The sequence below is a fragment of the Microplitis mediator genome, chromosome 4, assembly GCF_029852145.1.
Source record: "Microplitis mediator isolate UGA2020A chromosome 4, iyMicMedi2.1, whole genome shotgun sequence".
Lineage (NCBI taxonomy): Eukaryota > Metazoa > Arthropoda > Insecta > Hymenoptera > Braconidae > Microplitis > Microplitis mediator.
In genome coordinates this window covers 6,432,228-6,459,432 of record NC_079972.1, presented here as the reverse complement: position 1 = coordinate 6,459,432, position 27,205 = coordinate 6,432,228, and the positions used below count along the sequence as shown (strand labels likewise).

General features: G+C 30.3%; 1 protein-coding gene across 1 annotated transcript; it reads left to right on the top strand.

Moving 5' to 3' along the window:
• Positions 1-1,639: 1,639 nt before the first annotated feature.
• LOC130666507 (uncharacterized) lies at positions 1,640-27,205 on the top strand. The gene is made up of 5 exons (XM_057467579.1): positions 1,640-1,665; positions 25,536-25,658; positions 25,743-26,318; positions 26,381-26,664; positions 26,740-27,205. Exons 3-5 carry the CDS (start codon positions 25,934-25,936, stop codon positions 26,971-26,973), a joined length of 903 nt encoding a protein of 300 aa, XP_057323562.1. The 5' UTR covers positions 1,640-1,665; positions 25,536-25,658; positions 25,743-25,933; the 3' UTR covers positions 26,974-27,205.

The following is a 27,205-nucleotide window of genomic DNA, read 5'->3' as shown; positions in this document are numbered from 1 at the left end:
GCCGACCCTTCGATTGAGAGCAGCTTAAGTCATGTACTTTAGCCCGCTCGGCCACCACACGTATTTGGAACTAAATATTTAATCTGTTACTTTATGCTATTCAATACTATATATACTCAAGACTAAGCTTTAAGAAAAATTATTTTATTGAATATTATAAAATTAAAAGAATTCGATATTTATTATTATTATATTTACTATTGAAATATTAATCTAAATGATGTTCTCTTTATTTTTTGCAATATTTCAAATTCAATTTATACAGTTTTGAAAAAAAAGTTATTCATTTTTTTTTAATTATTTATTTTTTTTCATAATTCTGAAGAATTTTACCGTCTTAAGCTTTTATAAAATTAACTATATTAGATAAATACAGATAAAGTTTCGCTCGGAAATTCCTAAAATAGCTAAATTTATAATAAATAAAATACATATGTGCCCAAATATTTGCTAAACTTACAAATAATTATAGAAGCATTTATGAAATAATTAATATTATTTTTTTTTTAATTTCATTTCTATCGATTAATGACATTAAAAATTCGAATTTTGATTTTTAAATTGGATTAATGATAGATGTACCGTATCAGATCACCATCAAAGTAGAGTTAAATCATGAAGAGAATACTAATAATCTGCTGTGAAAATATCATAGAGTCACAGTGCTAATACTACTAGGTCTCCATGGGATCACAGTGAAATCATTGTAAAACCACTATGAACTGACTGTGAAACTATTTTTAAGCCGCAGAGTTAACACCATCAGATTACTATGGAATCACAGTGAATTCTTAGTGAAACCACGATAAACTTATTGCAAATCCATGATAAAGCCTCAGTGTTACCATTGTTGGGTTACCATAAATCGATAGTTCATCGACAGTAAGATTATCATGAAACTATGGTAAATTTATTGTAAGCCTACGAAAGAATCACAAGTGAAATCACAATGAAACTACCATAAAATTACTGTCAAATTACTACAGAACCACAGTGACGAAATGGCACAAAATGACTGTGAATTCACTATGAGATTACCGTCAATACTCAGTAAACTCAAGGTGAAATTGATTTCACTGTGATTTCACTGTGATTTTACAGTAACTCCGAATCCGCGAGGGAATTGTCTTGACAAAACTAGTGAAGTCATTTCGAAGTCGTACGACTGGGAAAGCGACAAGGAATTTTTCACTGCCAATATTGTATTAGATTATTATTAGTGAATTTCATGCTACTTATAATTCGATAGTAATAATGAGACATAAGTATATTGAAATCCGAAAAGATAAAAATAAAATTGACCAACATATTAATTCCGTTTTGACAGAACGATTGAAGTCGATTCAAAGTCGTCTGATTGGGAAAGCGACAAGGAACTTTTTAATCACCACGTGTAATAAAATGATTTGATAATTTCAATTATTCTAATTATAATTTAATTTAATTAGTGAAATATTAGTGTACTGGAGATTTTAAATGACATAAATGCAATCGACCAACATGACGAAACTATTCACGTCTATTTTAAGTCGTATGACCGAGATATCGACGTAGAACTTTTTGATCACCACGTATGATAACAACATTCGATAATTTTATTTATGCTAATTATACTTAAGTGTTAGTAGTGAGACATTAGTGAAGTGGTGTTCTGGAAAGCCAGAAGTAAAATTAACCAACATACCATCCCTGTCGTGACAGACCTATTGGCTTCTATTAAAAATCGAACGACTGAGAAATTGACATTGAATTTATTATTACTGATGCGTTATAAGATTACCATTTATTAATTTTACGTTTATTATCGTCCGATTAAGTCCGTGATATATTTATACAGTAGAATGCCTAAAATGCGCAGACTAAATTCAGCAACAAACCATCGCTGTAGTGACAGAACTATTGACGCTTATCCTAAGTTGTACTACTGAAGAAGGGACATAGAATTTTTTATCTGCTCAATAGAATATAATTATTGTTTATTGATATCATGCCAATTATAATCCGATATAATTAGCGAGACATTAGTGTATTCAGATCCGAAAAGCCACAAATAAAATTGATCAACACACCATTTCTGTCGTGAGAGAACTATTGACGTGGTTCCAAACTCGCACGACTGAGAAAGCGACATGGTATTTTTTAACGCCCGTATAGAATAAGATTATTCTTCATTAATTTAATGTTCTTATCAATTTGATGTTATTTGCAAGAAATGAAAACAATGAAAATCCCTCAATGCATAGATAAAATTGTCCAACACACTATATCCCCGTCGTGGCAGATTTATTTACGTGTATCTAAAATCGTACAACTAAAGAAGCGACATGGAATTATTTATTGCCCGTATAGGATAAAATTATTCTTTATCAATTTTATAATAATTATAATTTGATATTATTAGTGAGACATTAGTGTACTGAGATCCGAAATGCGGTAAATAAAATTGACCAGAACACTATTCCTGTCGTGAGAGAATTATTGACGTCCCTAGCAGACCTGATTTACCGTAAATTTACGGTAATTTTACCGTAAATCTACCGTAGAATACCGTAAAATTCGAGTTGGTTTACCGCAAATTACGGCAAACCCACCGTACATTACGGTAAATCCACCGTAATTTACGGTTAATAGGTATTTTACGGTGGATTACCGTAATTTACCGTAATTTGGGTCCGTTAGGGACGTCTATCCAAAGTCTTATGACTGAGAAAGGGGAATGGACTTTATTATTGCCTATACAGAATATGATTATCCTTTATTATTTAAATTTTATCAATTTTATCGACCGGCGACGTTCAATTGTTGTACGTCATTAAGTATGACTCCGGGAAAAACGAATCGTATATGGTCATATGGCTATATGTGGATCATATATACCCGTGTATGACCATATACGGCTCAGACATAGTTCCCAAATGATTTTATATATGTTTATGTATGGTCATATATGGGAGCCAAAAAAAACTAATTTTTCCTTTCTTGACTTGCCATGAAAATATAGTTAAAGATGATGAAAAGAAAATCTGGTAAAGTTTGAGCTCTTAATATTAATATTAAGTGGTACTGTTTCGTGATTTTTAATTTCCCATTCAAAGACCATGGAAAAAAAAATTTTTCATTTTGGAATTTTGTATCTCACCAATGACTCATTGTACAGATATGTTGAGTTCAAAAGTTAGAGCTTGAAGTCAATTTATAGTAAACTCCAAGATCTTTTTACTTTGTCGACGAAATTATCAGACTTATCTCAAAATTTTATAAGAACTTTTTTGTTGAAAATTTTATTCTCTACAAATTATTATCAGTAATGATTTTTTAAATTCCGCATTGTTTTCTAGTTATTTCCATTTTAATGTCAGGCTCTCAAAAAAATGATGTTCTGATTGATTTTAAGAGCTTGAGATTAAAATGAAAGTAACTAAAAGACAATGCGGAATGTGAAAAACATTATCTAGAAATAATTTTTAAGGAATAAAATTGTCTAAAAAAAAGATTTTAAGAAATTTTGTGATAAGTCTGATAGTTTCGACGGTAAAGTTAAAAAATCTCAATATTTACTATAGATTTGACTTCGAACTCTAATAACTTTTGAACAGATGGGTTTATCAAAAAATGATAAAAGACTTTATTAACTTCATGCTATGAGAATTGAACATTTTCCAAGACGAACCACTCTCATCGCGAGAAAACTATTGACATCGATCCAAAGTCGTACGATTGATAAAGCGACATGAAATTTTTTATGACTTATATATAACATAACGATATTTTATTTAATCAAATTCAATTATAATATAACTAAATCTGTAAACGAGTAGTACAGTCAAGAGCCTGAAATTTAAAAATCGAAAATGCTTTTATCGATGTCCTATCCAAACTATCCACTTTAGCCCAATGTCGTACGTCTGAGACAGTGACATGGAATTTTTCATAACGTTTCCATAATAAAATAATGATCTACTTTATGGCTTTTTGTATCTCATTACACTTATGTCTCATCATTAATATCGAATTATAATTAGCATAAAATTTATTAATAATAATCTAATTGTATATATGAAATAATGAATTCCGTGTCGCTTTCACAGTCGCAGGACTTTGAAACGACTTTGATACTTCTGTCAAAACAGACTTGATATGGTGGTAAATTTCATTTATGGCTTTTTGAGTCTCGGTACACTTATGTCTCATCATTAATATCGAATTATAATTAGCATAAAATTTAATAATAATAATCTCATTGTATACCCTCGCGGTCCTGCAACCACCGTGGATCCACGGTGAAACCACCACATCGTGGACCCACCGTGGAACCACTGTGGATCCACCGTGGTTTCGTGACATTTCACCACAGTTGATCCACAGTGGATCCACAGTGTATCCACGGTAAATCCACAGTGTATCCACGGTGAATCCACAGTGTATCCACGGTGAATCCACAGTGAATCCACGACAAAACCACGGTGGATCCACGGTGAATCCACGACAAAACCACGGCGGATCCACAGTGGATCCACAGTAGACCCATTGTGGATTCACCGTGGTTTTTCCGTGGATCCGCCGTGGATCCACCGTGGTTTTTCCGTGGTTTTACCGTGATTTGACGCGAGATCTTGACATGATTTTTCAGTTGAAATAGTGATAAATGAAGACATTTCTAAAAATCTAACTCAAGTAAAAAAATTTTTTCCGTAGTTTTATCGGATGAAAACGTAAAATTAATTTTTGTACGCGTGTAATTCAAATGGAAAAATAGAAATTCATTGAATCTCATTAAGAACTGAGATATAAAGCTGTGCTTTAAAGGGAATTTTTTTTTGTCTAAAAGCAGTTTTTTCTTTGGACCACTCTAGTATGTATATATAATAGTGATACTTTACATAATTTTTTTATCGACTTAATTAACCTAAAATATGATGCAGCAATCATAAGACTTTTTTTTTGTCCAACTTTCTGTAAATAATAATTAACGTTACCTCGTTGATTTTCAACAACCTCACGAATAAAATTATCTATAACATTGTTTTGGAGTGATAACTTTTACGTAATTTTATTGATCAATTCCTGAAAACTAACTAGTAATTTTATTCAAACACGATATCAAATGTTGCAAAGCATGTAATAATTAGCTGATTTGCTCAAAAAATTCTGTGGACAAAGTCTTTCGAAATTCAAAAAATTTTTATCCCAATTTTTTTTTTAATTATGTATTTGTTAATTAACAAAATTTGTAAAAATGGAAGTAAACAATAAAACCTCGATAATTCTTAAACCGGAAGTCACAAATTTTTTTCTTCTTTTGGACTTGTTCGTTGAAGGCTTTAGAACAGATCCTCGTTGGAAAAATTGAAGATTTTCTATTTTTCATTTTTTTACAATGAAAAATGCTGAAAAATAAAAAACATAAATAAAGCAGAAAAAAAATTTTTTCTCATGATCCCGAGTGATGCGGTTTTTTATTACAAAAAGCCATACGAAAATAAATTTTAAAATTTTTTTACCATAATTGTTTAAAAAATTTTTAAAAACAAATGCGTTATTTATAAGATAGTTGAAAATTTTTTTTTGGAAATATAATTAATAATCAAAATAATGATTTTTAAGATAAAAATCATTTCTTAAAAAAATTTTTTTGTTGCTTAAAATCGCATTTGTTAGTTAACAATTTTTTTTTGCAAAATTTTTTTTTGAAGTATCAATTATCGTCGGCATTATAAATTCGTCTTTTGACACTTAAGTTTCTAGCAACAAATTATTTTGCACACGGCAACGTAATCCGCCAAAAATTTTAATAAATATAAAAAACTCCAAATAACACTTTTCACAGCTGCACAAATTTTCTACAGGAAGTTTTAATACACGAAAAAAATTCCTCTGCGGCAATTCAATTGGTTTTGTTAAATTCTATTAAACTAAAATTGATTTGGGACAACTAAATTTTATTACGTTAACATGATCTATTTTCTCAATTTTTAATAAATGATTTAATAGACTCTATTTGGTTGACATTGTTATGTCCGACTTCGCAACCTTTTTTTTTTTAAATTCATGTTGAACGCTCCAAAGGAATAAATATTCCATTTTCTCATAAGAAACCTGGAGTAGTTCAATTGCAGAGATTTATTCTCCCGTCTTCCATTCCCTTATTCTTAGTCCCCACTTAGTAATAATTATGGTCACTCTAATGCGTAGCAACACCCACAATTAACATTGAGCTAAATTAAGTTCCGTCAACGGGACATCTCGTACTATGTAAGACGTTGAAAACCCCTCCTTCCCAAACTCGGACCCCCATGGTTCCATCTACGAAAAATTTTCAAGAGCAACCACTCTACCGAGCACAGGCTTGCTTTCCGGTCACTAGTTGAATTCAAAGTTTTCAACAAAGAGTCGCAATTTGGTACATAGTATCTTTCGAAAAAAAACAAACCGCGGAAAATTTTATTCAGGAAATAAAATTCGCAAACCATAATATACAAATAAAATAAAACCGACCACGTCGCTTTTATAAAAAAAAATACAAAACAAAGTAAAGAAAAGTTATAGCAGTGAAATAAAGAAATATATATATATATATATAAAATATACCGCTCCAAGAGAGAAAAATAAAATCGCATCGCGAAGAAAAATCTTTAAAGAAAAGAAAAGTAAAACAAAGAAAAAGTGTTATCGGTTGTGAGTCCGTAGTTAAGTGTTAATAGCACCGTTTAGTGCATTGAAAATTGAAAACCAGATATTGTAACTAACAGTGAATACATGCGGGAAAATAAAAGAAATAACCTTTAAAGAGTATCATCTCTAATTCCTTTGGGAAAATTAAAGGAATTTTATTCCATTTAAAACACAAAACTAATCTAATAAAGAATAAGAAAATATCAGTGTATACTTAAGTGTAACAAATGTTTATGCATAAAAATAAAAGCCTTTAAAGAGTATCATCTCTAATTTCTACTAAGAAAAATTAAAGGTATTTTTGGTTTGTAAGCAATTAAAGTTTAATAGTTGAATAAAACGAAAGAAAAAGTGAAAGACTGTTTTTGTGCTTCATTAATTAAAATTAAGTTAGTTAATATTGATCACCCTTCCTCGCCGGGTTATCGCTTGCACGAGAGAAAGAGAAATCGTCAACCATTTCAAGGAACACATCTCAGGAGTCCAAGGGCCTACTACGAAGGAGTCTTCAAAAGGGGAAAATAATCAACGAGAATTATCACAGCAAAGGTAGGAAGTTTATAAGCGACTATTTTATCTTTAAAATTCTTTAACAAATTTTCCATCGGCCTCAAAAATTTAATTGGAAAAAGGACGCTATAAATTCCAAATCGTATGTATCAATTCGCACATTCTATAACTCATTTTTAGTAACCTAAGAATTAAAAGAAAACTTACATCGAAACGTATCCCTAAAATAAAATAAAATAAGGCTTGAATAAAACATTTAAGCCGAAAATTGCATGTGTTAGTCCGAACGCCCCAATCCACGCAACCAAATATTAATTAAATAATAGTCGGACATAACAACATTAATAATTCTCTCTCTAAGATAATAAAATCATTTGGTTAAGTTAAGAAAATATTTATTTAATAGACAACTAAATTATTTTACAGTGCCAACAACCCCAAATATTAAAGCAACATATTATTATATCAACTCTAATAAATATTACTTAGACACAAAAAAATATATCCATTTAGAATAAATATATATATATATATATATATATATATTTGTTCGAGATTAATGAATATATATATATAATCCTAATGATTATTGATTTAAAAAGTTATGATGCTCAGCAGCAGCAGCGGAAGTAGTTCAGTGCTCACCACTAGATCGCGCCCACCTTTTGTAGTGTCCCTGGTAAGATACTTATTTTAGAAGTTATAAATTCTGATCTTGAAGCATTCATGGAATAGTCCAGTCGATGCGCACGAAAAAATGGTCAAAGATCATTTTTTCGGTGGGTAAAGATCGATTTTGAAAAATTTTTTTTTCAAAATACTAGAAAAAATATAAAGAAAAAAGTTACCATAAATTTGGAGGGTGATCTTTTTTTTTTTATAAAAAAATTAGATGTAAAATGAAATATCTCTAAAAGTATTGAGAAGTTATCGAGACAAACTGGTATCATTGTTTTTGGGATTTAATAACGAACAAAATGAATTTTGAACGAAATCTCTACGACGAATAGTTGCTGAGATAAAAATTATTAAAGCGCGAAAAACGAAAAAGCGCGTCATTTCGTTCGCGCGCGGATAAACAAAAGAGTGTAACTCGGCAGCAAATCGATACTTTAACAATTTTTTTTCATTATTCTCTTAGTAAATCATATATCAACCATAAAAAAATTTGGTAACTTCCAAAAAAATTTTTTCGAATTTTAAATTTAAAAAAAGTAAAAATCACTTTTTGTTAAATAAAAAATAGAAAAAAAGAAAAATAAATAAAATGACCTAATGGATAATTTTGTTTGAACCATTACCCAAATAATTACGGGTAATGACAGTTAAAAAAAATTTTTTTTTCATAAAAAAACCCGTTTTAAAAATTTTTGAAATTTATCAACAATTAAAAAAAAAAAAAATATATTTTTTTTGATACGACAGAAATTCATCTCGCGAAATTCTGAATCGAATGGTATATACGAATTTTTGTCGATTTTTTGAAATTTTTCCTTTATAATTTTCAATATAAGGACTTAGAAAAATTTCTTGCTACGGGACTTTAAAAAAATAGGACTTCGGATATCTTCGGGAATTGCTAGAGAGAGAAAGTAGTCATTATCCGTTAGAAAACGACACTACGTCTTATGCCTACTTTCTCTCTCTAGCAATTCCCGAAGATATCCGAAGTCCTATTTTTTAAAATCGATCTTTACCCACCGAAAAAATGATCTTTGACCATTTTTTCGTGCGCATCGACTGGACTAGAATGCGTTACTCGCTGAATGTTAGCAGAGAGGTGATAATCCATTTTTGATAGTAATACAGGGGTATCTTGTATTACACTATGACATTAATGTTTTCTTGAACTATTTTTGTCAAAGTACAAAAAATAAATTTTGAGGTGAGATCAAAATATACATACGCGCTTTCGCGCTAAGGCATGTGAAAATCGGTCTTCGGTCACTTACTATCAACCCAGCAAAGATGAATCTAGTTTATAGTAAATTTAATTTTTTAAGACTTATAGCTTTACATCGTAATTCAATTGTAGTTTCACTCTCGAATTTTTCATTTTTTTTATTTGATAGTTGGTAAAATCTATTTTTAGTTAGTGCTTATGTATTAAACGGTATAACTATACCATAAAAGTACGTTGAAAACGTACTGCAAACACGACAAATAAAACCATAAAACCACTATGAATCCACGGTGGGAACCACCGTGGATCCACCGTGGTTTCAACGTGGATCCACTGTGGAAACCACCGTAGATCCACCGTGGATTTATAGTGGTTTCACCGTGGATCCACGGTGGTGTCACGGTGAAACCACGGTGGATCCACGGTGGATTTATTGTGGTTTCAAGACCGCGAGGGTATATGAAATAATAAATTCCGTGTCGCTTTCACAGTCGCACGACTTTGATACTTCTGTCAAGACAGACTTGATATGGTGGTCAATTTCATTTATGGCTTTTTGGATCTCAGTACACTCATGTCTTATTATTAATATCGAATTATAATTAGCATCAAATTTAATAATAATAATCTCATTGTATATATGAAATAATAAATTCCGTGTCGCTTTCACAAGAGAATTGGCAGGGAGCCTAGTATATGGTGGGGACAACTGAAACGATCGCAGCGCTCGCTGTGGATACAATTTCGTTAAATCATGCTCTCTTTGAATATAAACACATGAAAATTAAGTTTAAAAATAGTTCATAATAGTTATTGTGTCGTTCATGTTTGCCTTTGCTCATCGTTTAAGGTTAAAACAATATTTTATAATTTATTGATTCAAATCCGGGTTGGATAATGATTTTTATCATTGGCTAAAAATTATTTTTTAACCCTTCGTTACTCGCGCTATACGGTGATTCCCTGTACAACACTACTTAGGCTAATAGAGTTGGCGTGAATATGAGTGAGACACTAGAGAAAGCGCGTGTAACGGAAGGTTAAAAAAACATTATGTTTTTTTAGTTACGATTTACAAGCAAATTATCATGAATTAAAATAAAATTATTTTCTTCAATTTTGTTAAAAAACTCAATTGACTATTCTACTATTTTTTAAACCATTATCATTGTAGTTGTCATATATTATTCGTTTTGATTTTATCGGTTAACCTTATTCTATTCTAAAATAATAGTGTTTATTGTTTATTAAAATTTTTTACACTTAATTTTTTTATCGAAATATATTCAATTTAATTTTCTCTATCAAAAATACAATTACACTTTTTTATTTATATCATTATAAATTTTTATATTTTGATTTTATAACGAATTTTTATTTTTTACACTGATTTTATATATCTTTTATAATTCTCGAGCATGATTTTTTGTAGCCATCAGATGTCGTTTTCGTCGCGCTCCCTGCCAATAAGAGAAATCTCAAGGATGAGTCCGAAAATCTCCTTATTAAGGCTGGACCACACAGCTGCAGAGTTAGGTTCTAATATTAATTTAATCAATCACTTAATGAGTGGTCGCCAGACTCAACATCATTAGTCGATCAAGAATAACTATTTCAATAAATTAAATAAAATATATCCAAATTTATTTATGACAATTTTGTGGCAAACAGATATGTTCTCTAATTTAATATTCAATATTTTTAACAATAATAAATCTTTAAATTTCCTGACAATATTAACGTGTTTTAAAACTTAATTAATTTTCAGTTCAATATAAATTTCTCAAATTATAATAACAATTATCACTTATTCTAAATAATTTGCTGGTGAGGTAAAATCTATTCTAAATCACACATACACACTCTGTCCGCAATTATAATTTTTCAATGCCGCAAGTTCTGGGTTGACTTTCCGAACCTGAATTTTATTTTAATTATTTTTATTCTAATAAATTTTATTTAAATAAATTTTCCAGTGATACGGTCGGTGAGACTCAGCACCAAGGTCACAATATTTAATAAGACGCTACCGACTAAATTTTAGCACCTTCTAGAGAACGGTCTGTGGGACTCAGTATCTCTAAAAAAAATACCTGCTAAATTAAATTATTTCTAAATTCCAAAATTATTAATTATTAATTAATTAACCAGTGGTCGTTAGACTCAACTGAATTAATTACTTAATACGACGCTTCCTAACAAAGACCAAACCCAGACACTCAAACAATATGGCGACCGAATGCTCTCGAACCCACGCCGTAAAATTCACTATTTCTTTTATAATTTATATTTTACCTTGAATAACGTAATTATCAAATTTTCCCGATAATCGAAACTTTCTCATAAAATTTATAACATACACTTAAATTTCCCCTTTTTTAACAATAAAACCGGACTATTATTTATTACCAAAATTTTCTGTTGAAACGTGGGTGACTCGCCTCCGCCATTACATGTCCACTGAACGTTCTGCTGTTATGTTTGACTCGTCGTCGTACGCCTTAGCTTGTGACGCAGATCTTGCCTTCCTGAGTATAATGATATCTCAGCAACCAGGAGAATGTTGAATTTATATACGCGGTCTTTAGACTCAGCGTATTAATTATTTAAAAAAAAAAACTGGCTTCCACTGCAGCCACAGCTTCAAAGACGTTATTTTAAAGATGATTTGTTCGGGGTCAAATTAAGACGCCCGAGACGACGATGTCCAATAAGTTAATATATAATTGGGGTCTTTCGACTCACCATAGCAGCAACGTGATGTTAAGACTCACTCTTATAAATACTTGTGTAATGTATGGATGATCTTAAAAGTGACTGATCGCCAGCAGCACCAGGCAGTGAGTGTCGCAACTTGCGACTCTGAGTATTTACGAAGCAGCGAAGTCCCCACTCTCGGATGATGTCAGTACCGTATACTTCTTTATAAAATTTATTGTCAACCTATAACAGGCGGGACTCGGGGCCCCTCATGGTACCCGTTTGTCACACGGCCGAAAGATTTTAACCAATCAATAACAGTCCCAGTATTAATTTATTTGACGGCGTGGGGGCAATGGTAATGCGTGGGCCGAGAGCGCAGTCGAATAAAAATTCAAATAAAATAATTAATTTAATTTAAAAAATCCCTGTTATAATGTTTTTTACATATATTGGATTATGTATTTATCATAATATATTTACTTTTATATAATGTTTTGTATTTTTCTATATATATTATCTCATATAATGCTCAATATATTCTTATCATATATGGATAGTATATATATAATTTATAAGTATAATATAATAAACTTGATATATATATCCATATATTTTGACTCCTATAATTAGTGGTATATGGTCTCTATATAATTGATTATATATGAAAGAATTTATATGATTAAATATATATGGTTCGCGGTATATTGGAATTATATTTTTCCAGTATATTAAAACTTATATCTTTCGCAATATATTGAAATTTTATTTTTTCAATATACTTTTTCAATTTCTACACAATTCCACAAAAAAAAGTCAAATTTATTATTTTTTCTCCTTCTTTTCATTGACCTTATATTTACTGGCAACCTTAGAAAAGTAAACAAAGTGCCATATATTTTACAATATATTGGAAACCATATATTTTGTAATATATTGGAAAACATATATAAAAAATATAAAAAATACTATTTATTAATTAATATACTACTTTCAATATAATATACCAATATAAAAAAGATGTATTAAAATATATATGTAAAACATACATAAAAAGTCATAGATTGATAAATACATTGATAATATATTCTAGCAATATATTTTTTTTCAATATATTATCATATATTAATACGGCAAAAATATAAATATTATTTTATGTATTGTACAATATATCACATTATAATATTCATATATTTTATCATATATGTTTTCACATATAAAGTTTTTGCATACGGGTAACCACTGAGTATAGTTAATCAAATTTCTTATCCTTCAATTAATTATTCCTAGTGACAAGGAAACGGGTTGAGACCTGGCCCTGACAGTTTCATTGTATATAAGTTAGTCTAGTCAGTCAACTTAGTACCAAGAGGCTAGGTTGACTGTTAATAATAACAAAATCTCTTGGTGGCGCCTAACATGTAATCCTTGCCAGTCGCCATTGTGATCGTGACTTTGAGGTGTGGTTCACCTTAGCATACCAAAGGGTCATCGGTTATAACTTGATCAAATATTCTGAAATTTTCAGAAAAGTTGACGGCCAACAAGCTGTTTCGATTGCCACCTTAAACATTCAAATCGGTTCATTAGTTAAAAAGTTACAAAGAGTTTACCCACACACACACACACACACACACACACACACACACACACACACACACACACACACACACACACACACACACACACACACACACACACATATATATATATATATATATATATATATATATATATATATATACATGCATACACTCGGACATCATTCTGAAAATAGTCAGAATAGCTTCCTAGGACCTCAAAACGTCGACATCTGATGAAAACTCGATTTTCGAAAATCGGGGTGAAAACAATAACTTCCCGAATTTTCGAAAATTTACAATTTTCTTAGCGGGAAGTTGAAAATAATACCCGTTTTTCATTGATAATTTATTTAAAAAAATGTAAAGCGCACTTGAAATAGAATATGCAAAATGACGTGAAACTTTAACTTTTTTTATATATGTGAAGATTTTGAAATCTAACTAACTTTCAATATTTTTTTAATCTATTACTCTAAGCAATTATTAATTTAATTAGTAAATAATAAATACTGATTAATATCAAACACTGATATTGGAATTTCGAAAAAGTTTAATTACCTACTTTAAATTGTTAATTTTTTGTAGTTTATTTAATTTCAAAATTAAAAAATATTCCACCAGGTAAATAAATTCATACCTTCCTGGAAATGAAAGGTAAAAAAAATTTTCTAAGGCAACAAATTTTTTAATAATATGTTATACAAAATAATGAAAAAAAAATAAATTATTTTCATCGAGTAGAGTACTTAAAAACAAAAATTTCAAATTGTTATAACTTTTTTTAAAATATAAAAAAAAAATTCATCTCCGAGAATAGAGTTTATAATTTTTTAAATAAAACAAAAGAAAATTTTTGAGAAAATCTTCATTTTCCAGCGAGTTATGGTTTTCCTAAAGCTGTAACGATCATCCCCTAGCTTCTAGCCACTCTAACTCTGTTAATTTTAATAATAGCCAAAAAAGTAAAAGGACCATTTTTATGTAAAATTTAAGGCTCCATAAGTTTTATTGAGAACTTTTTTTTTCTAGCCCTTACGGTTTTTTCAAAATTTGTAAAAAACACTTTTTTTGAATTTTTTTCAACCCTACCCGGAGGGTGCTTGAAAAATTTTCTTCACTATTTTATTGTAGACACTTAAGAGTAACTTATATCAAAAGTTCTGATACTTATCTTAAAATTCGCATTTAAAGGTCTATTTTACTGGACTCAAAAGTTTCTTGCTATAAATGACTTTAAAATACAATAAATTAAACGCTTAACGATACAATTATTATGTCATAAAATTTACGAATAAATCTTGAATTAATGACACTAATTGAATCAACAAATATGTAAGTTTATTTAATCAAGTTAGTATTAACACAATTGTATTACGTGAAAATAGTGTAACGTTTAAACTACAACTTCGTCACAAGTTTCTCGGTATACAACGAGATTAACATTCTGTGAGAGCTAGTGCAAGAACCAATCTCTCAAATAGAGTGTCCCGACAATAGTTTCCACCTGACTTTGTACGAAAACTTAAGTTACTAACTGCAATAAGTAAATGCAAACTAAAAACTGTGTAAAGACTATTACCGTACATTAAAAAAATTTAATTTCATTTGTAAATACATAATATACATTAAAAATTTTATATCAAATATTTCAGCTATGGCAGAATAAATTTTTGTTGAAATGATTTTTGTATTAATACTTATTGTTGGTAACAGAGATTGAACTACAAATTTGTCGTTAAGTAATCGCTTAATGTTATTAAATAATGAAAATGAAAGTATCACTTAAGTTCAAAAAGTTCATAAACTTATTAGAAAAATTTATTTATTCGGAAAGCAATAATATTTACAAAGCAGTAAAATCGTTCGGCTTCACACTGAGACTGCAAAAAAGATTTCCTTTTAAAATTGAAAATAAAATTGAAAAAATTAATTAATTCACAAATTTAATTGGGAAAAACAATTCTCAAAAGAAGTTATGTATAATTTTTTGTAAAAAATGATTGAAGTTTAATAAATAAGTTTTGGCTTATGTTTTTCATAATTTGACCATAACTTTTACTGAACGTATTATTTGGAAGTGAATACATAAAAATATATCATCATAATTATAATAAAAGTAGAGCATCAAGGAACACAAAAGTAATTATTCTTACCGAGGAAGTCTATAACTAACAATTTAAAATAACTTTTATTCAAGCATGTCTATCCCTAAATACGAAAAATGATTTACTCCATGCTAAGTGTATATCTATAGTTTAGTCGATTCAAATTGTTTTAAATTATTTCAAATTGTTTTGAATCATTTTGAATTGTTTTGAATCATTTCAAATAATTTTTCTCAATCAGGGATGTTTAAAAAATATTTTATCAATCAAATAAATTGATCAAATTTAAAAAAAAAAGCTTTCTTCCAATGTAACATTTGTTACTGATAGCTTACTTCATGTAACAATTTATTTCATTGAGAAAATACACTTGCAGATTTAACCACGATTCCATTATTAAAAATTTTTAAAAATTTATTTCAGATTAATGGTTGAATTTTAATTTAAACAAAGTTTAAGTGTTTTATTATTAGTTTTAAAATTAAAAAAAAAATACCGCAAGATAAGAGACCCAATACGCAATCACTCATGTATTTATATATCTGTATCTACTAAATTTGACTAAATATAGATATATGAATACATGGAGTTGTTATGTCCGACTATTATTTAATTTAATATTTGGTTGCGTGGATTAAGCGTTCGGACTAACCAATGCAATTTTCGGCTCAAATGTTTAGTTCGAGCCTTATTTTATTTTTAGGGACACGTTTCGATGCGGATCTTCTTTTAATTCTAGTTATAACTAAATAGAGGTGTCTTTCTATTTATATGTATATATAATATGTTAACCGATACATACAGTTATGAAATTATGACTCCCTTATTTCCTCCTAAGTTGAGGCTGATTGAAATTTTGTTATCGAGTTTAAAAGAGAAAATAGCCACTTATAAACTTCTTACCTTCACGATGATAATTCTTCTTCGATTACTTTTTTTTCTGGGGGACTCCTTCGTTGTGGACCCTTGAACCCTTGAAGTGTGTTCCTTGAACTGATTGCCGGTCTCTGTCTCTCTCGTGCAAGCGATGTTTGAGCGAGGGTAGGTTGTTAATATTAACTAAGTTATTTTTAATTAATCAAACACAAAAACTGCTTTCACTTTGGTTTTCTTTTTATTTTAATTTAGAAACTTTAAATTGTAGCAATGATAAAATGCCTTTATTTTTTCTTAATAGAAATTAGAGATGATACTCTTTAATGGCTTTTATCTTTATTTTTGAACATTTATTACACTTTTTGTATACACTGATATTTTTCTATTCTCTATGTTTTTAATTTTATGCTTTACCGGAACAAAATTCCTTTAATTTTCCTGAACGGAATTAGAGATGATACTCTTTTAAAGGATTGGACTTTTATTTTTGAACATGTATTCTTTTCGTTACAATATTTATTATTTCAATTTAATTACACTGAAAGATGCTATTAAGCACTTAACTACTAACTCACAACCGATAACACTATTATTTATGGAAATTTTCTTTTTCTTTGTATTATAAATTTTTCCTCGCTGTGCGATTTTATTTTGCTTTCTTTGAGCTGTATATTTTAATATATATTTTTTTCACTGCTATAACTTTTCTTTACTTTTCTTTTCTATATTTGTTATAAATATATAGTATATATATTTATTTAATTGGTTTGATAATTTTATTTCCTGAATAAAATTATTTGAGAAATTGTGTAAGGATACTGCTGTACCTAATTTGCGACTCTTCGCTGAAGTTAATCAACTGATAACCGAAAAGCAAACCGGTGCTCGGTAGAGTGATTTTGCTCTTCGAAATTTTTAACGCTGCAACCATGTGGGTCCGAGTTTGGAAAAGAGGAGGTTTTGGTATCTTGCAGAGTGTGAGATGTCCCGTTGACGGAACTTAATTTAAGTCAATGCTAATTGTGGGTGTTACCACGCATTAGAATAATTGTTGTAAGAAGTAAGTGGGGAACGAAGAATAAGGGAATGAAAGACGGAAAAAGAAATCTGGTACGACGTTTCGTACCGCTCAATTGAACTAGTCCTGGTTTTTCTTATGAGAAAATGGAATATTTATTCCTTAGGAGTGTTCAACATGAGTTTGAAAAAGTTTGCGGTCGGACATAACAGAGTGAATAAGTAGGGGAGACCGGGTATGGTTGTCTCACGGGTTGGTTGTCACAGCGGTCATAACAGACAACTTACCGAACGAAATATAAACATTGATCAGCGTCGAAAAATCGGTGGCGAAAGGGAGGTTATGCCGTCGTGATTCTTGGACGCCGATCGATGAACTGATCGCCACAAATGACCGCTGTGACAACCAATCCATGAGACAACCATACCCGGTCTCCCCTACTCGTTTCCTGTTCGGGTACTAGGTTTTTTACCTTATATAACTGCTTGACAAGTATATTTTGAAAAACGAAAAAACAAATGACATATATATTCACAAAAAGTGGAAATTGAAATGACGAGAAATTTTTCATGAATTATCAGATTTAAGTCTTTTATTAATTACAAATAAACAAACACGATTTGAATAGTGAGTTTCAGAAAGGCTCTTGAAATCAAAAATATAAAGCTGATAAAAAAGTAATTAGGCTGATTGACTAAGTACACTGAGAGAAAAAAATGTATATTTCCAAGTAAAAATTCTTAATTCAAGTATGAGTTTACTTAAATAGTGCCGAGAAAATATATTCTTAGTTGTAGTAAATGCATTGCCTGTAGAAATTTATGAGTAGATTGAAGCAATTGCTATACAAATAACAAATATTATACTACAATGTAATAAATTTTTTCTTGTTTTTAGTATTATGAGTTAAGTAAACATCCCGAATAGAATTTCTTCCTGATTTGCCTAAAGTACCATAAGGACCTTATCAGGTTGATATAAGGTTTGCCTTATCCCTGGTGTACGACTGCGACGTCGCGCGACTAGTCGCAGTGCGCGTCACTGCGACGTCGCACTATATAAATCAGAAAAATAGCTTAGTCGTATCATATCATACAACAATAGAGTTAATTAATGATGACAGAATTGAAACAACTTCAGAAATTTTGAAAACTAATAAAAAATACGTTCATAATATCGCGGTACCAACTTCCCGCGTCTATCCAAAGTCGTACGACTCAGAAAGCGACTTAGAATTTTTAATGATAACGTGTAATGGAACAATTAATAATTTAACTTTTAGTAATTAAAATTCGATTCTATGAGTCAGATTGAACTATTAACGTCGATCCGAAGTCGTACGACTCAGAATGCGACATGAAATTTTTCATTGCCCATATAAAATAAGATTATTCGTAATAAATGACATGGTCATTTTAATTTGACATTATCCGCGAAAAATAAAAACAATCAAATTACCAAAATGCATAGATAAGATGGACCATCCCACCATCCCTGTCATGACAGAACTATTGATGTCTACCCAAAGTCGTACGACTGGGAAAGCGACAAGGAATTTTTTACTGCCCATATAGAACGAAATTATTATTAATAGATTTTATGCTAATTATAATTCGATATTAATAATGAGACATGAGTGTACTGAGATCCAAAAAGCCATGAATGAAATTGACCACCATATCAAGTCTGTCTTGACAGAAGTATCAAAGTCGATCCAAAGTCGTGCCACTGTGAACGCGACACGGAATTTATTATTTCATATATACAATTAGATTATTATTAATAAATTTTTAGCTAATTATAATTCGATATTAATAATAAGACATGAGTATACTGAGATCCAAAAAGCCATCAATGAAATTGACCACCATATCAAGTCTGTCTTGACAGAAGTATCAAAGTCGATCCCAAGTCGTGCGACTGTGAACGCGACACGGAATTTATTATTTCATATATACAATTCGATTATTATTAATAAATTTTATGCTAATTATAATTCGATATTGATAATAAGACATGAGTGTACTGAGATCTAAAAGCATGAACAGAAATGACCACCATATCATGTCTGTCTTGACAGAAGTATCAAAGTCGATCCAAAGTCGTGCGACTGTGAAAGCGACACGGAATTTATTATTCCATATATACAATTAGATTATTATTAATAAATTTTATGCTAATTACAATTCGATATTAATAATAAGACATGAGCGTACTGAGATCTAAAAAGCCATGAACAGAAATGACCACCATATCATGTCTGTCTTGACAGAAGTATCAAAGTCGTTCCAAAGTCGTGCGACTGTGAAAGCGACACGGAATTGATCATTTCATATATACTAGGGTGGCCCAAAAAAACCGACTATTTTTTGTTTTCGAGTCTCTTATGAAAATTTGTTGGTTTAAGATCTTTTAAGACGCCTCTCCAAAAATCAGCTCGATAAAAAATTTTCAAGAGGTCGCTCACGAATTTTGAAAATTTTAAAAATGATCGAAAGTCTGATTTTTTTGTTCTAAATTTCTTCTTTCTCGTGGCAGCTATAGTTTATATTTATGAAATCATGACTACGCTGAAAATTTGAGCCCAAAATTAAAATATTTAAACGGCGCTCAAGAATTTTGAATATTAACTGATAATATGTAACTAATACTTTGAATTAGTTTTTGTATTTTTTTATAACTCAATTATTGTCATTTCACTCAAAAATAACTTTTGCATAACCGAAAATATACAGGACGGTCTCAAACAATAAAATTAGGTAAGTTTTGAATAAGCAAAAAAACCTAAAAATTGAATTGAAAAATAAAAAAGTATGTAAATAACTTATTATTTATATATCTCGGGTTGTATTTTTGTTCATCATGATACAAATTGATGGTGAAAAAATTGAGAAGCTTTATTATTAATATTCAAGGGTCGCTCGAAAACATCCAAGAGACAGTACTCGAAAACATTAAAAATTCTTGAGCGACGTTTAAATGTTTTAATTTTGGGCTGAAATTTTCTGCGTAGTCATGATTTTATAAATATAAACTATAGCTGCCACGAGAAAGAAGAAATTTAGAACAAAAAAATCCGAATTTCGATCATTTTTGATATTTTCAAAATTCGTGAGCGACCTCTTGAAAATTTTTTATCTAGCTGATTTTTTGAGAGGCTTCTTAAAACATCTTGAATCAACAAATTTTCATAAGAGACTCAAAAAAAAAATATAGTCGGTTTTTTTGGGCCACCCTAATATATACAATTAGATTATTATTAATAAATTTTTAGCTAATTATAATTCGATATTAATAATAAGACATGAGTGTACTGAGATCTAAAAAGCCATGAACAGAAATGACCACCATATCATATCTGCCTTGACAGAAGTATCAAAGTCGATCCAAAGTCGTGCGACTGTGAAAGCGACACGGAATTTGATATTTCATATATACAATTAGATTATTATTAATAAATTTTATGCTAATTATAATTCGATATTAATAATAAGACATGAGTGTACTGAGATCTAAAAGCATGAACAGAAATGACCACCATATCATGTCTGTCTTGACAGAAGTATCAAAGTCGATCCAAAGTCGTGCGACTGTGAAAGCGACACGGAATTTATTATTTCATATATACAATTAGATTATTATTAATAAATTTTATGCTAATTACAATCCGATATTAATGATGAGACATAAGTGTACTGAGATACAAAAAGCGATAAAGTAGATCATTATTTTATTATGGAAACGTTATGAAAAATTCCATGTCACTGTCTCAGACGTACGACATTGGGCTAAAGTGGATAGTTTGGATAGGACATCGATAAAAGCATTTTCGATTTATAAATTTCAGGCTCTTCAATGTACTACTCGTTTACAGCTTTAGTTGAATTATAATTGAATTTGATTAAATAAAATATCGTTATGTTATATATAAGTTATATAAGTTATATATACTTCTGTAAAGACAGGCATGATATGGTGGTCATTTCTGTTTATGGCTTTTTGGATCTTAGTACACTCATGTCTCATTATTAATATCGAATTATAATTAGCATAAAATCTATTAATAATAATTTAGTTCTATATGGGCAGTAAAAAATTCCATGCCGCTTTATCAATCGTACGACTTTGGATCGATGTCAATAGTTTTCTCGCGATGAGAGTGGTTCGTCTTGGAAAATGTTCAATTCTCATAGCAAGAAGTTAATAAAGTCTTTTATCATTTTTTGATAAACCCATCTGTTCAAAAGTTATTAGAGTTCGAAGTCAAATCTATAGTAAATATTGAGACCTTTTAACTTTACCGTCGAAACTATCAGACTTATCACGAAATTTCTTAAAATCTTTTTTTTAGACAATTTTATTCCTTAAAAATTATTTCTAGATAATGTTTTTCAAAATCCACATTGTCTTTTAGTTACTTTCATTTTAATCTCAAGCTCTTAAAATCAATCAGAACACCATTTTTTTGAGAGCCTGACATTAAAATGGAAATAACTAGAAAACAATGCGGAATTTAAAAAATCATTACTGATAATAATTTGTAGAGAATAAAATTGTCAACAAAAAAGTTTCTATGAAATTTTGAGATAAGCCTGATAATTTCGTCGACAAAATAAAAGATCTTGGAGTTTACTATAAATTGACTCCAAGCTCCAATAACTTTTGAACCAATGGATTTATCAAAAAATAATAAGAGATTTTTTTTGTAGAACGTTTAATTTCCTATCGAAGTATACCCTCAACATATCTGTACAATGAGCCATTAGTGAGGTACAAAATTCCAAAATTAAAAATTTATTTTTCCATGGTCTTTGAATGGGAAATTAAAAATCACGAAGCGGTACCACTTAATATTAATATTAAGAGCTCAAACTTTACCAGATTTTCTTTTCATCATCTTTAACTATATTTTCATGGCAAGTAAAGAAAGAAAAAATTAGTTTTCTTGGCCTCCCATATATGACCATACATAAACATATATAAAATCATTTGGGAACTATGTCTGAGCCGTATATGGTCATATACGGGTATATATGATCCACATATAGCCATATGACCATATACGATTCGTTTTTCCCGTCATACTTAATGACGTACAACAGTTGAACGTTGCCGGTCGATAAAATTGATAAAATTTAAATAATAAAGGATAATCATATTCTGTATAGGCAATAATAAAGTCCATTCCACTTTCTCGGTTATAAGACTTTGGATAGACGTCCCTAACGGACCCAAATTACGGTAAACCCACCGTAAATTACGGTAATCCACCGCAAAATACCTATTTACCGTAAATTACGGTATTCTACGGTAGATTTACGGTAAAACTACCGTAAATTTGCGGTAAATCAGGTCTGCTAGGGACGTCAATAATTCTCTCACGACAGGAATAGTGTTCTGGTCAATTTTATTTACCGCATTTCGGATCTCAGTACACTAATGTCTCACTGATAATATCAAATTATAATTATTATAAAATTAATAAAGAATAATTTTATTCTATACGGGCAATAAATAATTCCATGTCGCTTCTTCAGTTGTACGGTTTTAGATACACGTAAATAAATCTACCACGACGGGGATATAGTGTGTTGGACAATTTTATCTATGCATTGAGGGATTTTCATTGTTTTCATTTCTTGCAAATAACATCAAATTGATAAGAACATTAAATTAATGAAGAATAATCTTTTTCTATACGGGCGTTAAAAAATACCATGTCGCTTTCTCAGTCGTGCGAGTTTCGAACCACGTCAATAGTTCTCTCACGACAGAAATGGTGTGTTGATCAATTTTATTTGTGGCTTTTCGGATCTGAATACACTAATGTCTCGCTAATTATATCGGATTATAATTGGCATGAAATGCCAATGCATGAAATCAATAAACAATAATTTTATTCTATTGAGCAGATAAAAAATTCTATGTCCCTTCTTCAGTGGTACAACTTAGGATAAGCGTCAATAGTTCTGTCACGACAGCGATGGTTTGTTGCTGAATTTAGTCTGCGCATTTTAGGCATTCTACTGTATAAATATATCACGGACTTAATCGGACGATAATAAACGTAAAATTAATAAATGGTAATCTTATAACGCATCAGTAATAATAAATTCAATGTCAATTTCTCAGTCGTTCGATTTTTAATAGAAGCCAATAGGTCTGTCACGACAGGGATGGTATCCCGATGAAGAAAGATTTTGTCTAATCATATATGATCATGCATAATTGTCTATATATGATCAGATCCAATATTGGCCAGGTCTGATCATACATAACTTGATCTGTTTATATATGAACAGATATGATTATAAATAACCATGCATGAACGAATATAGTCATTTTTGAATCTCATTTAGAATATCTGTAAATTATTAATTAAGTAACTTAATTAGGATTTATTGTCTTTATCAATGTAAATGTCGGCTAAAATTAAATAATAAAAAAAAAAAATTATTGTCCGTTGAATACTATTTTACTTCGAGGTCACCCGTCCAATTAATGTCCCATGCCGATGCTGCTTAACTTTGGTTATCGATGGATTGTAGTCTGATCCTCTTGTCTGTTCTACACTTATAATTAAGAAAAGTTTATGGCATTACTTAACTCAAATATTCAAATTGTTACTTTATACTTTTAAATTGCTGCCGAAACCTTTGAACATTTTTTAAGTATTGAGGATTTAAGTTTGATTGATAGTTGACAGAATAAAAATTTAATAACTTTGATAATAAAAAATTGTTATATTATTTTATATATATATATATATATATATATATATATATATATATATATATATATATATATATTAGAGTGGTCCAAAAAAAAACATTTTTTTTTTTTTTTTCGAGTGCTATTGTCTCAATAGCTTCTTTTAGATATAAAAAAAATCCCCTCCAAAGCCCAACTTGATATTTCAATTTTTCATGAAGCTCAATGAATTTCTATTTTCCCGTTTAAATAACATGTAAAAAATTTTTTTTAAGTTTTCATCCGGTAAAACTACGAAAAAAATTTTTTTTTTAATTTTTCGTAAATTATTCTTGTAGGAAATTTAATTCTCTACAAAAAAGTACTGAAGTAGTTTTTTCGTAATCCTAATGGGTAAAAAGTTATTGAGCTGTAAATACTCGCAATAAAAGAAAATTTAATCAGTTATGATTTTAGAATCTATCTTGTGTCACATTTCCTTTTGCGAAGTATTTAATTATGTAATTTATGTTTTTTCCTAAATAAAAAAATTAATTTCAGCATACATCCGTAAGTATTACGAATAAAATTTTGAAAAAAATTTAAATTCAATTTTAAAAATTCCTGTCATCTACTTTCCGTCGATAATATCATTCGCTATACCTTATATCGCCATCTATCGTAGTAACTTTATACATAACACGTGAAGAATATTATTAATCATAATACTAACAAAATGTCAAGTGAATCTAAAAATCAACATGTGTATTTAGTAGGCTTTCAAAGCAGTGCATTGAACAAACGAAAATTGCCATCTCAGCGACAAGTATTAAGTGTTTTTTTTTATAATTTGAATTTCCTCAAACAATCTGTTCGTGAAAGCGCACGAAATCCCTCGCAGATTTGAATCACGGTGAAAACACGGTGGGTTTGTTCCATTTTACCACTGTAATTACGCGGTGTATCCACCGTGATTACACGGTGGCTTGACCACCGTGTTTACACGGTGTTTCCACTGTGATTACGCGGTGGATACACCGTGGAATCACGGCGGTGAAATTTCCCAAAGCCACCGTGGAATCACGGTGGATGCACCGCGTAATCACAGTGGAAACACCGTGTATACACAGTGGTCAAGCCACCGTGGAATCACGGTGGATACACCGCGTAATCACAGTGGATACACCCGGTGGTGAAATGGAACAAACCCACCGTGTAACCACGGTGGATCCACGGTTTTTACACGACCACGGTGTTTCCACCGTGATTCAAATCTGCGAGGGATGTATTGAATGAGGTTAATGACATTTGGAGTCTTACTGGTATACCAGTAATTAAACCATGTAATGCAATTTCAAAAATTGTAAGACTCCATAACGAGTGGATTCTATTAAAAAAAAATAAGTCTTGCAATACACAAACCCAAAAGTCGAAAGAAAAACGATTTTCTTTAAAGTTGGATCAAATTTTCGATTTAGCACTCCAAAAGTCTTTTAACCAGCTCACAGAAACACAAAAAGAATTTTTATCAAATGAACGTAGTGCACATAGATCAAGCCCTATTATCTTCGAAACAAATTCACAAACACACAGTGATGAAGGTATCTGATTTAATATTAATGCTTAATTTACTGAATTAATTGGTTTGAATTTTTATCTAGAATAATTTTTGCAATAATTTTTAGAGTTAACTCGAAGTTTTTCTGGCCTATCTACATCAACTGGCAGTAAATCTTTTCCAAGTTCAGGTGAACTCAAACGTGAAATTTCAAATTTTGAGAATGAGTTACCTTCTCGTCTTAGACCAAAAAAGAAAAAAAACGTGATAGATCAGAAACTAGTTGCGACCCTAGATCGCACACAAACGAGCGATCGAATGGCTGCATACCTAGTGAATTCCGTTGCTAAGAACTTCGACGTGGATGTGGATAAGATAAATACTAGCAGAAGTTCTCTACGACGACATCGCATGCATCAACGGCAAGCAACTGCTGAAAATTTGAAAGAAAAAATTATCTTTCCATCATGTTTAGTATTGCATTGGGATGGAAAACTTCTTGATGATTCAGAAAGTGTCAAAAAAGTTGAGAGATTGCCGGTAATAGCAACAGGACTAGATTTTGAACATATTTTGGGCGTTCCCAAATTAGTTACTGGAGACAGTAAAAATCAAACCGATGCCATAATTAAATTATTAGATGAATGGAAGATTAAAAACAAAATCAAGGCTTTATGTTTTGATACTGCTGCTGTTAATACGGGTAAGAAAAAGTACTCACTTGGAATGATTTATTTATGTGCTAATTTAAAATAATTTTCGTAGGCTTGAATAATGGAACATGCATTCAGCTTGAACGTGAGTTGAACAGAAATCTTCTTCATTTGGGTTGTAGACATCATATATACGAGTTGGTGCTTAGAAGTGTCGCAGAAACGTGTTGGCCGGTTACAAGTGGTCCTAATGTTGCAATATTCAATCGCTTCAAAAATAATTGGGAAAATATAAATAAAGAAGAATTTGAGACTGGAATTGAAGATTCTGAAGTTGAGATAAAAACCAGAGACATGAAAGACGAAATTCTACAATTTATTTCAAGTCAAATCAAAGTAATATTCTCATTTTGTCTATAATTATTAATTTTCTTTTTATATTAATAATTTTTATTATTTTAACTGCTACAGGAATATCAGCCGCGAGCTGACTACAAAGAACTGTTGGACTTAACTTATATTTTTTTGGGAGGAACTCCATCAAGTCACTTTGGATTCAAACGACCTGGAGCGATGCACCATGCAAGATGGTTATCGAAAGCTATTTATTGTCTGAAAATTTTTATGTTTAAGAGTATATACCATCTATTCTCTTTCTCACACACATGTGAACGAACGGAACTGTCCTTGTTGCACTTACATTAGCTAGTGGAAATTTCAAATGAGCCGTTCTCAGATATAAACTGCAATATCCGAACGAAAAAAATTTCATTCGATAAATAATAAGTTTACGCATCGAATGACATATTTTATTTAATAATTTGGGTCTTTACCTGTGAAAACGGTTCATTTGAAAATCACCTGGTACACTCTCTTAAGAAGCAATTTAAAGTAAATGCCAAAGAAATACCTCAGCTCCGAGACATATGTCTATTTA

Coding starts and splice junctions, on each gene's coding strand:
- LOC130666507 (XM_057467579.1), top strand. CDS start 25,934: ATGGCTGCATACCTAGTGAATTCCGTTGCTAAGAACTTCGACGTGGAT. Junction 26,319..26,380: donor TACTGCTGCTGTTAATACGG/GTAAGAAAAAGT, acceptor TAATTTTCGTAG/GCTTGAATAATGGAACATGC. Junction 26,665..26,739: donor TTATTTCAAGTCAAATCAAA/GTAATATTCTCA, acceptor TAACTGCTACAG/GAATATCAGCCGCGAGCTGA.